At 37.5% G+C, this 15,367-nt stretch overlaps 1 protein-coding gene across 1 annotated transcript; it reads left to right on the forward strand.

Moving 5' to 3' along the window:
- Positions 1 to 1,525: 1,525 nt before the first annotated feature.
- On the forward strand, positions 1,526 to 15,113 carry LOC149926193 (carbonic anhydrase 2-like). Its single transcript, XM_090161893.1, has 4 exons — positions 1,526 to 1,654; positions 4,357 to 4,449; positions 5,303 to 5,533; positions 14,951 to 15,113. The coding sequence occupies exons 1-4, from the start codon at positions 1,526 to 1,528 to the stop codon at positions 15,068 to 15,070; spliced, it is 573 nt and encodes a 190-aa protein (XP_090018019.1). The 3' UTR covers positions 15,071 to 15,113.
- The last annotated feature ends 254 nt before the right edge of the window (positions 15,114 to 15,367 follow it).

Below are 15,367 nucleotides of genomic sequence, written 5' to 3' on the forward strand. Positions count from 1 at the left end.
TATAGTAGTTTTCATAAAATCTCCATCAAAGAAATGCCTAGGAGGTGGTATACTCTAGGAAGGGACATGTAACCGGTCAGTAGTCTTTGGTTTTTATTGATTTGTCGAGAAACATGTTTGCGAGCTTGTTGACGTATATTCATGCGAGTCGCGCTGACGGTTTTAGAACTAATTTGTACTGAATTGAACTCCCATCAAAGATTGAGGGTGCAATTTTTGTCGGGGGGGGGGGGGAACCACACAGAGCCGGATTTTATGAAAACACCTTAAACAGCTTTAGTGTACTTTACAGAAAATACCCGCCTATTTTTACACAATAAAATCATACAATTGTTGCCTAGAAGAGAAACCAATGTTGAGAATACATTTTTCGTGCAAAATTCGTCAAAAATATGAACGGTTTCAGTGACACATTTTCTAAAGATTATGAACATTAAGCAGAAATAAACAAAATATAAGAAATTTGTAAAACATAACATAATTATAATAATTAAGTATTATTATAATTACCTCATTCTGAAAGTAAGGGGCGAGTCACTTTAGAATCTTCTTCATCCATAAATTATAAAAGCTCTCCTGCTCTAGTTAGCTAAAAGTATTGTTTAACAACCAGGGTTTCCCACTTAAAGCAAGTGTCGGCTCTAGGTGAAGTAGCACTTTTTTCAACAGATGTCGCTAGCGTCGAAATCAAAACAAGATGGTGAAGCTACATTTTGACCCAAAAGGCGGGACATAAAAGTATGCTTTGCGTTGATTGGCTCGATTGTAAATTTGTCAAGAACTTCAATTATAGTAATTGTTTACAATATATTTTATATGGGATATATAATTTAGGTTAAAGCTCAATAGCAGAGTAAAAGTGGTCTAAATATAACACTCTATAATGGCTCCCTGGCGACGTTACTGCTTCGCTCTTTTGAATTTTAGCTTCCGTTCCCATTAATAGATGGCTCCACGATCTCCACGAAAATCATTTTTTTCCAAGATTCGGATAGATTCATGGCCATCTCTAATAACAGGGGCCTTTTCATAATACAGGTGGCAATGATAGAGCCGACAGTAGCTTTAAGTCAAGGTTGCTCGGCAATGTTATCATTGCAATACCGAGTCCCTGTTCAAACTTCTACAAGTTGAACCATTTTCATGTTCTGAAGCCTCTGATTACTTAACCACTCTGCGAAAAACTGTCACTAACTGATATTGGTCAGTGTCATACTTATTCTGTTACGGTACTTATGGTAAAACCTAAATACGTTCTTAATGTCTAACACTTGGGGTGCCCAAATGGCCAATGTTCCATTAAAGGCAATCTCGAGGTTGAAAATGGCGATCACGACCTTGAAAATATTGATAATGAAAATATGCAAAAATTTAATAATAAAAAATAACTAATAATAAACCAGGCGATCTTGAGAATGGTGATCACGACCTTTGAAATTGTAAATTTGGTCACCCCGTCTTACACCAGGTATCAGAAAAATAGATGATATTATCTTTTTTAGTCAAAGTGTACTTTAAGGAGACGATGGAAGTATCTGGCGGACCGTTGGGAAAAGAGATGTACTTCAGACTGCATGGCTTCCATTTCCATTGGGGCAGCGAGGACATGAGGGGCTCCGAACACACTGTTGATGGACGGAGGTTCCCCATTGAGGTAATTCAAAAGTCCGCTTTCATTTGCAATAAGCGGGTACAGGAATCCATACCTCTACTTGGAATGCTTATCGCGGCAGATTTTCGTATCTCTGTGGCTGACGGTTTTTTTGACATCACTATGTTAACTTCACAAACAATAACGTGAGAGGGGATATTTTTCTCTCGTAGGTGATGCCAAAGCAGTCAGAGTGATCTTACCATACGCGATACGGCAGGATAAGCATTCCAAGTAGAGGTATGGATTACTGACGGGTAACAAACGTCGACTTCACGTACTAAATACTTCTACACTGTTAGAAAAAAAGGTTTATGAAACGACTCAAATTGGGCTTTTAATTTATTTCAAACCATTTATGTACTAAAACAGGTATAATAATTTATTTTAGTCCCATTTGACACTGTCGTGTTTCATACAATACCGTTTGGGGTATTGAAAGAGAAGTAGCCCTAAGACTAAACTTTTTACCGTCCTGGTGAGAAAGGTATAAAAAAGTTATGTTCTTACATTTAGTCCTTTTGAATACCTTTGATTCCCTTAATCGAAGAAAAATATAGGGAATATTGATTAAGGCGTCAAACTATAGGTACCCAAATAGGGGCGCTGGAGAATACTTGTTAAATCTATACCTAAATTATCAATTACCGAAATATTTAAATGATGTTTAACGTTTTGCCACTATTTCAGAGACGATCATTCGGTTGTTGCTTAATCTGACCATGTTAATGGTTAATAAATCGAGTCGTATTGTTTAACAAATTTTTTAAAAATAAATCAGGGCATTTAAAGGTCAGAAAATAGAGTTTAGAAGGTCTAACTTCTTACTGATTATGAAGTAAATTGGATAAAAAGTGTAAATTAAGTGCTTAAATACTCCACAAAAGGACTTCATTTGGAGAACAGAAGGTTTAAATATGTTCTGTGGCCATACCTTGAATGGTCTTAACTATTGAAAAACGTTTTAATCACTTTGGAGGTCTAAAATAAAACCTTTATTTTTAACAGTGAAATAGTATATTACGCTAATATGACGCGACGAACTGAGCAGCGGCCTCCGGTTATCAAAAGCTAGAGCAGGGGTGGCCAACCTTTTCGGCACGAGGGCCAAATTCTAAAATTCAAAGTATATCGCGGGCCGCAAGTTTAAATTTGAAATTGACATCAATAACATTAGGAACAAAGCTATCTTTTTATTCAAATTCAGTAGACGGTTAAATTAATCATCCTCCCAGGAAATCGCCAAGAAGTAATATTTCCGAGAGCCTGGACCCGAAAGGTATTGTTTATATAGTGCTTGTTGAAATAATGGAAACTTTTCACCTGCAAACAGAACGTCGTGTTTTTGCCAAGCCTTAATACGTCCAAAAAGCTACCTGGCTAAAATGGAACGCTTGTTGCTGCGCCGTAAATGTGAAAATTTTCCATTATTTTAACAAGCACTATATAAACAGTGACTTGCATGTCCTCGCTATCGGAAATATTACTTGTTGGTGATTTCTTGGGAGGATGCTTTACTGGAGCGTCTCTTGCACAAAATACCGGACCTATCTGAAATATCACATTTAAATAGGAACATGTGCAGAACGGTAATTATTTCAAATACCACATACATACCGTAATTCAGAGAAGCAGACGACGCTAGACAAATGAGGAATAACGGCAAACAGTGCGATAAATAATATTTTTTTTAAGTGGTCACAATTCAAGGTTACGATGCTGCTTGCTCGATGCTGCAGCGGTTTTCTCGAAGGAAATGATAACAATACAAATTTCCCGCTACATTTGAAAATCGGGATTTAAAATTTATCAAATCTAAAAGGGCCGCAATTCATTGTAGTAGATTTAAGGTTCCCTGGCCGCATGTTGGCCATCCCTGAGCTAGAGGCAACCAACAGTCGAAATATATTTTTCGAAAGTTTGTTTGTCTGTCTGTCGGTCGGTCGGTCTGTGTGCGAAATAGGGATTGGTCCACCCGTTGCTGCACCTTCTGCTGGGTTAAGTGGCTTGCGTCTAGGGTGCGACCATCAGTAGTAGGGTATTACAACCCATGCTGGATTTTTCACCTGTCCGGGCTTGTGGACGCTGGCGTAGGGCACTATGATGATATGGCCCCGATTGCTAGGTACACCGGGCTATAAATTCTGACACACGGTCTGTCTGTCTGTCTACTATAGGTAAACACACCCTTTACCTTCAAGCACCCAAACCTTTTCCTCAAATATACAAAGTACGGCAATCGTGTCATTTATTTTTCCACTTCTACACCTTGAATCCCTTTATTTTTTTATGATTTTCATTAACAGATAATTAAAAAAAGTGAATCACGTTAAATTGGCAACAATAGAGATCAATGTTGGTAACCCTCAAAAGGATACCTTTAGATATTTATATCAAATTCATACCCATACTCTTGAAGCGTTATATTTAGTGTATTAAACTTGCAGATAATTTATTGGTGTCTTTCCCTTAATTGCGGGTTCCTTCTAATTGTTTAAAACTAGCGGATTGGGCCCTAAATGTATTGCACTTTGAGTAAAAATTATCCGATCAACTCAACTAACTATTTTAGGTAGCGTACATGACTGAGATAAATTTACTTCCAAGTGATGAGGGCTTCAGATTATGTAATAAAAATATTGAATATTTATGTCGACATCCGAGTTTTTCATCAAGAAGTATCTCATATTGTATTTCATATTCAGATGCACATGCTTCACTACAACCTGAAGTACAGAGATTTGCAAGAAGCGATCGAGAAAGACGACGGACTTGTGGTTCTAGCAGTATGGGGAGAGGTGAGACATTTCTTCAGCCCATTTATCAAGTAGATAGTGAGAGGTTTTAATTCTAAAATTTTGAAAGCTTGGATGAGATATAGTCTTTTAACGCGAGAGTAGTCAGAGCTCCTACCTTCTGTTTATGCCTTGAACGTGAAGTTCTTGGAAGCATGGTTGGAGTTCTTAAAAATTAAGGTTTTATTTTAGACATCTTAAGGGTTAAAACGTTTTCCAATACTTGGAATGCTAATCTCGGCAGATTTTCGTCTCATGTGGCTGACGGTTTTTTTGAAAGGGGATTTTTACCCTCGTAGGCGGGGCCAAAGCCGTCAGAGTGATTTTACCATACGCGATATGGCAGGATAAGCATTCCAAGTAGAGGTATGGATTCCTGGTTAAGACCATTCATGGTATTGCCCCTCAACCTTCTGCTCTCTAAATTCAGTATTTTTCAGGAGTGTTTTAGCACTTACTTTACACTTTTAGATCCATTTTATTTCGTAAACAGCAAGAAGTTAGAACGTATTTAAATTTAAACCTTCCGCTCTCCAAATTCAGTCCTTTTGAGGAGTGCTTAAGCAATTATTTTAGATTCATTTTTCTTCGCAAACAGTAGGAAGTCCTTTAGATCAATATGACTCAATATAATATCCATTATCATGGCCAGATTAGGCTGTTTTTCGACCGAGGGCAATAGCCGAATGAGCGTCTCTGAAGTCGCGGATTAAAATAAATTATTAGACCTGTTTCCTGTTTTAGTACCTAAATGGTTTGAAATAAATTAAAAGCCCAATTTGAGTCGTTTTATAAAACTTTATTTTTAACAGAGTATACAAAGTTGCGTGTAAGAATTTGTTGACTTGGTTCGCAGGTATCCCCAACAAACAACACGATACTGGAACCGATCACCAAGCACTTGCGAAACGTGACCAAAACCTTCACGGAAGTAGCGACGACGGAGGGTCTCTCCGCCATCAGGAAATTGTTGCCAGCAGACACTTCCGTCTACTACGAATACATCGGCTCTTTGACGACTCCTCCTTGCAAAGAAAGCGTCACTTGGATCATATTCAAATCGACTTTCACCATTTCCGAAGCGCAGGTGAGCGGACACGTTGAGATCAGCTAGCAATAGACCTTTCCATAAAATGTTTGTTACGGTAAGAGGGGGAAGGAGAACTGTTTTTGCAAGGATGATTTAGATCAACGTTATATATATTACTCCTTGGCTACGTTCAGTGAAGCTCAACGCGTCGCCGTTAAAACAAAACCACGTAACTTGAGATACGTGGTGTTGTAAAAATTGACATATTTAGATTCAACTTTTTAGATTCTACACCCCAATTTACGTATATAACATTAAAAACATTAATAAGTTGCAATTAAATTTCTTTTTTTAAATCGAGAAAACATTTAAACGTATCTTTGATATTCACAACTTATTTCGCGCAAAAGCACGTATCTTGCTTTTTTTCAGCTCCATGACGTAAAACCACGTATCTCTAAATATTCCCCTTTAGCAAAATATTTTTAAATTAAAATCCTCATAAATTCAATATTGAAACGAAATTATTTAACAATAAAATTAACTCGCGTGTAAAAACCTAACACGCGATTTCACAAGTCCCTGCAAAATTAAAAATCCATTTTTCTCAAAAAGGCTACCGAAATGATACGTGGTTTTGTTTTAACGGCGACGTTACGGTCTCAACGTTGTCAACCTTTTTTTCACTGAACGGTTTTTGAAATTTCCGGTTTTGATGTCACGTTGGCAACGTTAGCTCAACAAACTCAACGATTGAAAGAGCAGGTTTCTTCGCTGTTAAACGGAATCGTGACGTCACAGCAGACGATATTTTATAAAAATTACAACCATCGTAAAAACGCGTTAAGCGAGATAGGATAAAACGACTCAATGGAATCAACGCAAACGTAAAACGGTACCTAGAACCAAAGATAATTTAAACTCGTACCCTAGATTCGAATACTGAGAGCTTTCCCATTGACGGTTTCGTTACGAAGCGTTTACCCTTTTCCGGCACGTGACCTCAGAAAAATCGGGCTCCATCGGTTGTGGCACGGCCAACTTCGATCACGCGCTGCCGAGCTATATAACGCGGCAGTGCGTGATCGAAGTTGGTCGTGGTTGCGGTAAGGCGCAAACCATGGAGCGAATTTTTTCTGAGTTCCGGCGGGAAGTGGGTAAACGCTATCGGCAACGCGCGAGAGAGTGATTTCGAATCTAGGGTACGAGTTTAAATTATCTTTGCTAGAACACATACGTAAAAATCGAACGGTAAACCAAACTGAAACGTAAACGCAAAATTGAATTATGTTGCGTTTCTGTTTTTGTTTCCTGTTTTGACACACACTTGAAAACGTATTTTGTTTTTTTCGGCCACCATGGCGCCATCTCAAATGCTAAATTTCAAACCAGAATAAATTTTGATAGATAATGGCGTCCCAAAAACATTTAGCAGTCTTTAAGCCAAGGCTTAAATTCCAGTAGCGGCGCTAAGGGTGGGCTGAAGTGGGCTTTAGCCCCCCTGCATTTCTGAGAGGGGCCACATATTTATATTAAAGGGGCCACAAATTTATAATTAAGAGGCCACATATTTTAATTTATGAATTTTCTTTATCTCTAGAAATTTGTTTTATTGCCTTTCAAAATCAATTTGTTTACTCAATAAGATAGTAGACCATAAACAGATAGATTCGGGAGGACGGGAGCGGAAATTGAGAGAAAGTTGAATGGACAATAGAAAGAAAAGAAAGGAAATTTATGGAAATACCCTGGGCATGTACGTGTCCCCTCCAGGTCGGATACAAGGTCATAGGGGTCCAGTAAACCCGACGAGAGCCGCAACAAGAAAACGACCTCTTCTCGCTTCCTGAAAAATGTATAAGGAAGGGGTTACTAAATTTGTAAAATGGAGTGAAGCTACACTCCATGGTTGTAAGGGCCACAAAATTCTTAGGGGCCACAAAATAATTAGCCCACCTGTGAAAAAACCTTAGCGCCGCTACTGTTAAATTCTACGTGTAAAGGTGCTTACCTCCTATGATAAAAGTGGATCCAATGGCTTGCCAAATGGGGTTTTTTTAATATTGTATCCTTATAAATAGGATTTTTCTGTCAAAAAGGCAAGGGTAGTTCCTTACTTTTTCTTTAAAGTGTTCCAATTCTTTTCTATTCAGAGCTTTCTTTGATTCGGCCATATTTTATTACGGAGAGCGACGGTGTATGAGACCGACTGATAACCTACAATATTTTCCGTCCCAAGTTTGCGTATTTTTTTTGCGTTTACGTTTCAGTTTGGTTTTCCGTTCGATTTTTACGCGCTACTACGGCCAACACATTCGTCGAAATTCCGCGAGCAAGGATTTTCCCCCTATAAACTGTACTATAATATGTAGGAGGTCAGCGCCACGCTCGGTTGTTATATTGTCTTCAATGTAAAAGCTATACTAAAAATAATAATCCGCTAGGGGCGCTGACGTCATACACATCTTTTCCTCATAGGTTAACACAGAAACGTCAACGAATGAGATGGCCGCTGTAGCGCGAGAGATGCGCGAGACATCAAAGTTGGCCGTGACTGAACGTAGCCCTAGTTTTTACCCTCGCTCGACTCTTGAGCGCGGTATATCGTCTGCTACAAAGTGTAAGTATTTACAAAACATGCCGGATTAAAATTAATCCAAATGATATTAATAATTTTTTATAAAATGTTTAAAGTATAAAAGTATTTCGTTTACTTAACTAGTCATAAAATGATAGGATTTATATATTTAAAATAACATTTAGCACGGTTTAGATGATGTTTGGCAGTTAATGTTTATAGCCTTGTGAACTAAGGCTTAACATTTCATTGACAGCCACAGTCTAGGGGTAAGACAGTCTCAGATAATCTGTACACCAAGTTCGTGCATTTAGCACTGTTAAAGGTACATATTTTCAAGAGTTCGCGAGTTCCATTTAGTACTGTCAAAGGTACGGCAGTGTACACCGAGTTCGCAGAGTGTCTTGCCCCTCGGCCACAGTAGTGTTTGGGGTAAAGATTGTTGTTCATCATAAAATACTAGCTAATAAATATCTTAGTATTGACAATACTTTCACAGAGTTGATATGAGTATTGCAATAATAATTCATTTAATTAGTATCGAAAATAAAATAAAATAAGTTTGAACTCCGAAGTCAATAAGCCTAACCCGAGCTCCGTGTAAAATGTTTGGGGAAATCTTACCGGAAAATGCTAAAAGTACAACCAACTTTTGTTTAGTTATAGCGAAATTGGTGGTGGGTGACGTAGATAAAAACCTTGAAAACACGTAGAAATATTTTATGGAAAGGCTTATTCACAGATATGAACCACTTTTCAATTATTGAAAACTTGGGGTTTACAATTTAAAACATTTACTAGTGGTTTTGAAATAAAAGCAACTTTCTCTAAAACCCGTCAATTAGCGTAAACTGCTGGATTATTGTTCGCTAAGCGGATACTTTGTGCTTTATTATAACATATCGTCTGCTTAGCAGAAGAAAATCCAGTAGTTAATGAACTTCTCGAGTTGGGCACAACGTTAATAGATGTAAATTGAAAAGGCCAAAGGAAAAATGGACAAAATAGTATCAAAATCCGGACAAAAAAAAAACAGCAATAAGAAATACTAATTTAGCGACAGAATTCGGACAAGTGATGCTACCGATTCGGACGAATGAAACAAACAAGTTGTCCAATTCGAACAATTGAAACATTTGTTATTTCGGCGTTTTCTACCCAAAGAAAACTATTTTTCACTCAAAATTCAATAGGATTTCACAAATATTGAAACTTGTGTTTTTATTTACATCGGTTTCATTTTTTAAATACGAAACTTTTGATATAACGAACCTAATCAATGCGATAATTAAATAATTATTCTTTGTGACGAGTAACACTATAATGCTTTATCACCTTTCATATTTCAAAATAATGATTATATAATAAATACCATTCGGAAACATTCTTTTAAACCGCTTGGCTCGGTGTGTTTGACCTCAGCTAGTTAGCTCTCAGATTGAGCCATGTGTTCCATTCAACCATCTCGACTTCCAAAACATAGTTCAGATCTCTAAATACTGGTTGGTCATTGGCTAAATTATGGACACTTTTTGCTTCTGCTTATAACAGACGAACCGTCGGAAATCAGACAATAAGTTATTGCTGTTCAGGGCCGTAACCAGGGGGGGTGCCACACGGGCCGTGCCCTACCTGGAATTTGAAGTGCCCTACCTAGAATTTTGAGATGAAATTGAAATCTGAGGAAAGTGCCCTACCCAGATATTTTGGAGATCATTAAAGTTTTTCAGTTGTACGCATTTTTCTTTTTCTTTTTTTCTTTTATTTATTATTATAATTATTAATATAAACAAATAAAATTATAAAAAAAATATAAACTAAAATTTTCCATAGCCTATATATCTCTCTTCGTCATTACACCTGATATACAAAGATATTTCTATCGTGTGAGTTAAACGGTGTGTACCTACCCCACTCGAAAAGTTAAGATTATGAACTTGCAGTAAATCTAATACAAACGGGGCGCCCGTCACTCGTTACAGGCATAGCTGCACACCAAGACTTGGTCTCGCGCTCAGTGTCACCAAACGTTTTGTTTGGCCTTAGTCTCGTCTCGGTCTCATAAGAATTTCCCCAAAAACACGAGAGCTCGTCTCGGGCTCATAAGTTTGTTTTCCGAAATACGAGAGCTCGTCGCGGGCCCATAGTTTTTTTCCTAACTACGAGAACACGTCTCGGGCTCATAGTTTTTTTTTCCTAACTACGAGAGCTCGTCTCGGGATCATAGTTTTTTCTTAACTACGAGAGCTCGTCTCGAACTCATGAATTTTTTTAAACACGAGAGCCCGTCTCGGTTTCATATTATTTTATCCCAAACACAAGAGCTCGTCTCGAACTCATTCCTCTCCATAAACATTAGTGCTTTGTATCGGGCTCATACTTATTTCTGTTACTAACAAGGGCTCGTATCAGTCAAGTTAATAAGAATTTGCATAACTCGCGGTTCTCATTCCAGTCTCTTAATATCTCTTTTAATTCTTATGATTTATTTATCAATATGAAACGAAACCGCCGGGCGACCAGGCTTGGTACTCTCTTCACTACAACAATCTTCGAAAATACCAGAAGGTATACTACTTTGGACCAATCAGAAAACGACTGGGCTAAGTCACGTTATCCGAAATAGCCAATAGGCACTTAAATAAATCATCCTCCTAGGAAATCGCCAAGAAGATATATTTCCGAGAGCCAGGACCCGCAAGGTTTTTGTTTATATAGTGCTTGTGGAAATAATGGAAAGTTTTCACCTGTAAACAGAACGTCGTGTTTTTGCCAAGCCTTATTAAGTCGAAAAAGCTAACGGGTTAAAATATAACGCCATGGGGAACGCTTGTGGCTTGTAAAGGTAAAAAGTGTAAATTTTTTTTAACAAGCACTATATAAACAGTGACTTGCAGGTCCTGGCTCTCAGAAATATTCCGAAATATTCCTTCTGGGTGATTTCCTGGGAGGATGATTTATTGAAGCGTCTTTTACGTAAACTCCGAATTAACCCTGTAGGCCAGAGCTCTCTTCACACGGCCAACTGTGCTCACGCGCTGTTCGAGCTTTAGCTATAAAATGTCACGCCAAACTATAGCGCAAACAGCACGTAATCAAAGTTGGTCGTATCGGAGAGAACAAAAGTGGTACGGTTACGGCACGTGTTGCTATGCGCCGCAGCACTCCCTAGTGGCCAAGGGAAACATAATCGTGGAAAAACGGCCACATAATCGTCTCTTAAAAATTAGAAGGTCTCATATCGGGCTCGTTACAAAAATATGGTATCAGTTGGACTTTATAATATTACTCTGCTCAGGCTCACAGCAATTTACTATATTTGAATGGTCTCATCTCGAGATCACAAAAATACGCTATATTAAAATGGTCTCATCTCGGTCTCACATTAAATGAACAAAACGTTTTGGTCTCTTCTCGGGCTCGAATTATTTTCTTAATAAAGCTTGGGCTCAGTCTCAAATCGAGCTCGGGCTCTTAGTGTGAGACGAGCCCGTTCATCTTTGGTTACAGTCTCTGATTGACTGCCCATCGCACATTGGATGACAGTTAAAACATTATAATTTTCATCAATAGGCCTTTCCATCAATTTTTTCTACGTGCTTTCACTGTTTTTTCTACGTCACCCACCACCAATTTCGTTCAAACTAAACAAAAAGTTGGCTGTACTTTTTGCATTTTCCGGTAAAAATTTCCCCAAACATTTTACGCGGAGCTCGGGTTAGGCTTAGTGACTTCGGAATCAGTGATGCACAAAAAAATTTCTATCTATCTTTTTCGTATCTTTTTACATAGATGGCAGCAGCTATACTATACTTTCAATTTTTTCCCTCTGAAATTTCTGTAAATATCATTTTATTTTTGATATTTTTGAGCATAGATGGCGACAAAATCATTCACAATCTTTCATTTTATTCAGTTTTGGCCCTTTGATTTTTTCACGATCTTTCAAATTTCTTTAAGATATGAGAGTTTCAATTATTTTCAATTCTTTTTTGCCCTTGCCTGAAAAATTTCAGAAGAAATCTTTAAAGATTTAGATAAGTATCATTTCAAATACTTCTTTAGTTTTCATTATTTTGAAAAGTATATTTAAAAATATTTCAAGTACGTTTCACGAGAAAGTAGAATCAAATTTTTTCATATCAAAAGTTCGAAGTATTAAAATGAATATTTCAATTTTTATCTTTTGATTATTAATTCAGTAGTAAACCTTCCAATATTTGATTTTGATTTTATGGATTAGAATCGATCTTAATTTTCGTATTTTCAAAAACTAAATTATGGAAAATAAATAAAGCTATTGCATCGCCACAGCCCACGCTGCCAGTTTGCAACACACGTGACACTCTAACTGCGTGGGAGTTGGGACGGTGGGAAAAATAACTTTTGGAAGTTTTGGTTTTAGTTTTGAAATCGCCTTTCAGTCTACGCGGCGCAGCTTTTTATCGCTAGAATCAGTCTTTGCTTTCCCTCCTCTGTCTGCCTAGGGATAGAGGGAATTATCCCCCCCCCCGTTAAAAAACAGCCAGAAAAACGGCGCGACCTTTGACCGCTCCTCTCCCTTCTATCACTTAACATTGTTTCGGGTTTGGCTATATTTCGGTATCACGTGAGATACGTTCGCCGCTCAAATAGTGTATATCGGCATATCTAGATGGCGCTAAAATATTTCCTCTCAAATACAAACAAAATTGAAGAGAAACCAGAAAAAATCTATCGTGTAATTTCTAATATAAAAAATGGAAGCACTAGCTCTATTCCGCTCTTTTTTTCGCTAGGCTAGGTAAGAGAAGAATCTTTTCAAATATAGTTCGCTCCCGAATTTATTTCTTCAAAATTCTATCGCGATCATTTTGCAATGTAGAAGATCATATCAAAATCGTATATTTTAATTTTTATTTTTCGGATAAAGTATCATCTCGTATCCTAAAAGTATCCAAAGATACGAGCGCGCCCATCACTGTTCGGAATTCAAACTGATTTTAATTTATTTTGATACTAATTGAATGAATTATTATTGCAATACTTATATCAACTCTGTGAAAGTATTGTTAATATATTTATTAGCTAATATTTTATGATAAACAACAATTAATCTTAACCCGATACACTACTGTGGCTGTCAATGAAATGTTAAGCCTTAGTTCACAAGACTATAAACATAATTGTTAAACATCATCGAAACCATGTAAAATTTTTCGTTATTTTAAATATTTAAATCCCCTCCTATTATGACTAGTGAAGTAAACGAAATATTTTATACTTTAAACATTTGATATAACAAATTTATTAAAATTACTGGGATTAATTTTAATCCGCCCTGTTTTGTAAATACTTACACTCGGCAGCAGACGACATACCGAGATCAAGAATCGAGCGAGGGTAAAAACAAGGAGTAATATATATAACGTTGATCTAAAATATCCTTGCAAAAACAGTTTTCCTTCCCCGTAACGAACATTAGGAAAGGTCTATTTAAAAATATACATTGCGGAGCGCCTCGCTCGCTCATACTACGCCACTGAAAACAGTGCCCTACTAGTGCCCTACTCAAATTTTAAGGCTGGTTACGGCGCTGTTGCTGTTACCTGGAATAAAGACATAACACACTTAATTCACGTATTTGTAAAACCTGAAAACTTAATTAATTAGTTATAATGTAGATATAAATGTGAAACCTTGGTCATTTATCGGTTAGGGGTTTTGGTAAACCATTGAATACAGTGCAATAACGAAATCTCATTTCTGAATTTTGAATTATATTATCTGCACTTACAATTGTTAGTCTACCTTGGATAGATACAAATAAAATAACCATTTGAAAATTCCAACCAAAGCCTAATTTTTAAAAGCAAAGAATATTCTAGTGAAAAAGCGCTATATAAAAATTTGTTGAGATTAACGGTATTAGCAAATGTAGGGAACTGTTATCTTCTGTGGCACGAAGGGCTTGCCACCACCCTCCTACGAAGTATAACCCTAACAACTTGGAAAGATCGGCGCTTTAATTTAAGCCGGGCCCAACTCGCGCGTAATGTTAATCTTAAATTAAAATCTCGAAGGTCTATTCATCCATCAATCCCCGGTACAGGTAAAGATCTAATTTAGATCAACACTAGTCCTTGCTGTACGAAATGTTTTCGCCAAAGAGTCAATTATAATCAGTGGCGTAGCTTGAGTGGTTCTCGTTCCTCAGTTTGCGGGTGTTTTCCACTCCGCTTAATACGTTTCTGTTAACAAAATCACTCTCAAAATGTGTCGCAAAAACCTAGCTACGCTATACTAAGTCAACTAGGTTCGAAGTTCACTTAATATATATGTTTTTTCCTTTAAGATAATATAACCTTCGTTTAAGCATGGATTAATCCATGGTTTAAGAACCAGTATAGGCAATTTAAAATCAGCTAGGCTAATACCCAAGGCACCACCTTAGGCCTAAGTCATCGAGCGACTTTTAAAGCCATTAATTTAGGTGACCGGGTTACAATGCGTAGGAGGGTGGTGGCAAGAACTTCACGCCACGCGAGCCAACAGCTCCTTACACTAACTATTACCTTTAACTTCAACAAGTTTGTATCCACTAAACATTACAGAAAGTGCCACAAACCATATAGGATGAAGTGGCAAATACTTAAACCATTTCGCGGGCGTCATAATTAGTCAATAGTATATTCACTTTAGGGCAGGTTTTCAATTTTAAAATCTGCTGGCGTCGACGCAAAAAATCTCCATTAGGCCTCGATAACATGTTATTTACTCGTCGGCACTCGCCGTCCCAGCCCTTATTTCTGGCATCGCTTTAACAAAGCCAATTTTGGGCGTACACCCTTTTTTAATTACTACCTCTTATTATATTCCTTGAAGCGGTTACTGAAAATGTGTATCCTAATTCTTAGCTCGAAGAATTTCGAAAAGTGGATGGTGATTGCGACCACCCGATGGCCAACAACATGCGGCCCATTCAGTCGCTTAACTCAAGGACAATACTACTCGTGGAAGGAGCCCAGCAACCATGATAAATAACTCCACAGATAATTGACTACCCTCTGGAAGCGCATGAAACATTCATCTTAACGGGCTAACTTGTTTTCGAGGCGTTATTAAATATAGTTCGAAGAGCGATGGTGTTGTTTTTACAATTTTTAGAGTATTAAAGCAAGTGTCAGCTCTAGGTGAAGTAGCTCTTTTTTCAACAGATGTCGCTAGCGTCGAAATCAAAACAAGATGCTGAAGCTTCATTTTGACCCAAAAGGCGGGACATAAAAGTATGCTTCGTTTTGATTGCCTCGTTTGTAAATTTGTCAATAACTTCA

Source organism: Leiobunum rupestre, chromosome 10 (assembly GCF_980474605.1).
Source record: "Leiobunum rupestre chromosome 10, qqLeiRupe1.1.hap1, whole genome shotgun sequence".
Classification (NCBI taxonomy): domain Eukaryota; kingdom Metazoa; phylum Arthropoda; class Arachnida; order Opiliones; family Sclerosomatidae; genus Leiobunum; species Leiobunum rupestre.

What these genes read in the sequence shown, in the direction of transcription:
- LOC149926193 (XM_090161893.1), top strand. Translation starts at nt 1,526, where the DNA reads ATGGAAGTATCTGGCGGACCGTTGGGAAAAGAGATGTACTTCAGACTG. An exon ending in GACGGAGGTTCCCCATTGAG is followed by an intron (nt 1,655 to 4,356) that starts GTAATTCAAAAG and finishes TTTCATATTCAG; the next exon opens with ATGCACATGCTTCACTACAA. An exon ending in TCACCATTTCCGAAGCGCAG is followed by an intron (nt 5,534 to 14,950) that starts GTGAGCGGACAC and finishes CCTAATTCTTAG; the next exon opens with CTCGAAGAATTTCGAAAAGT.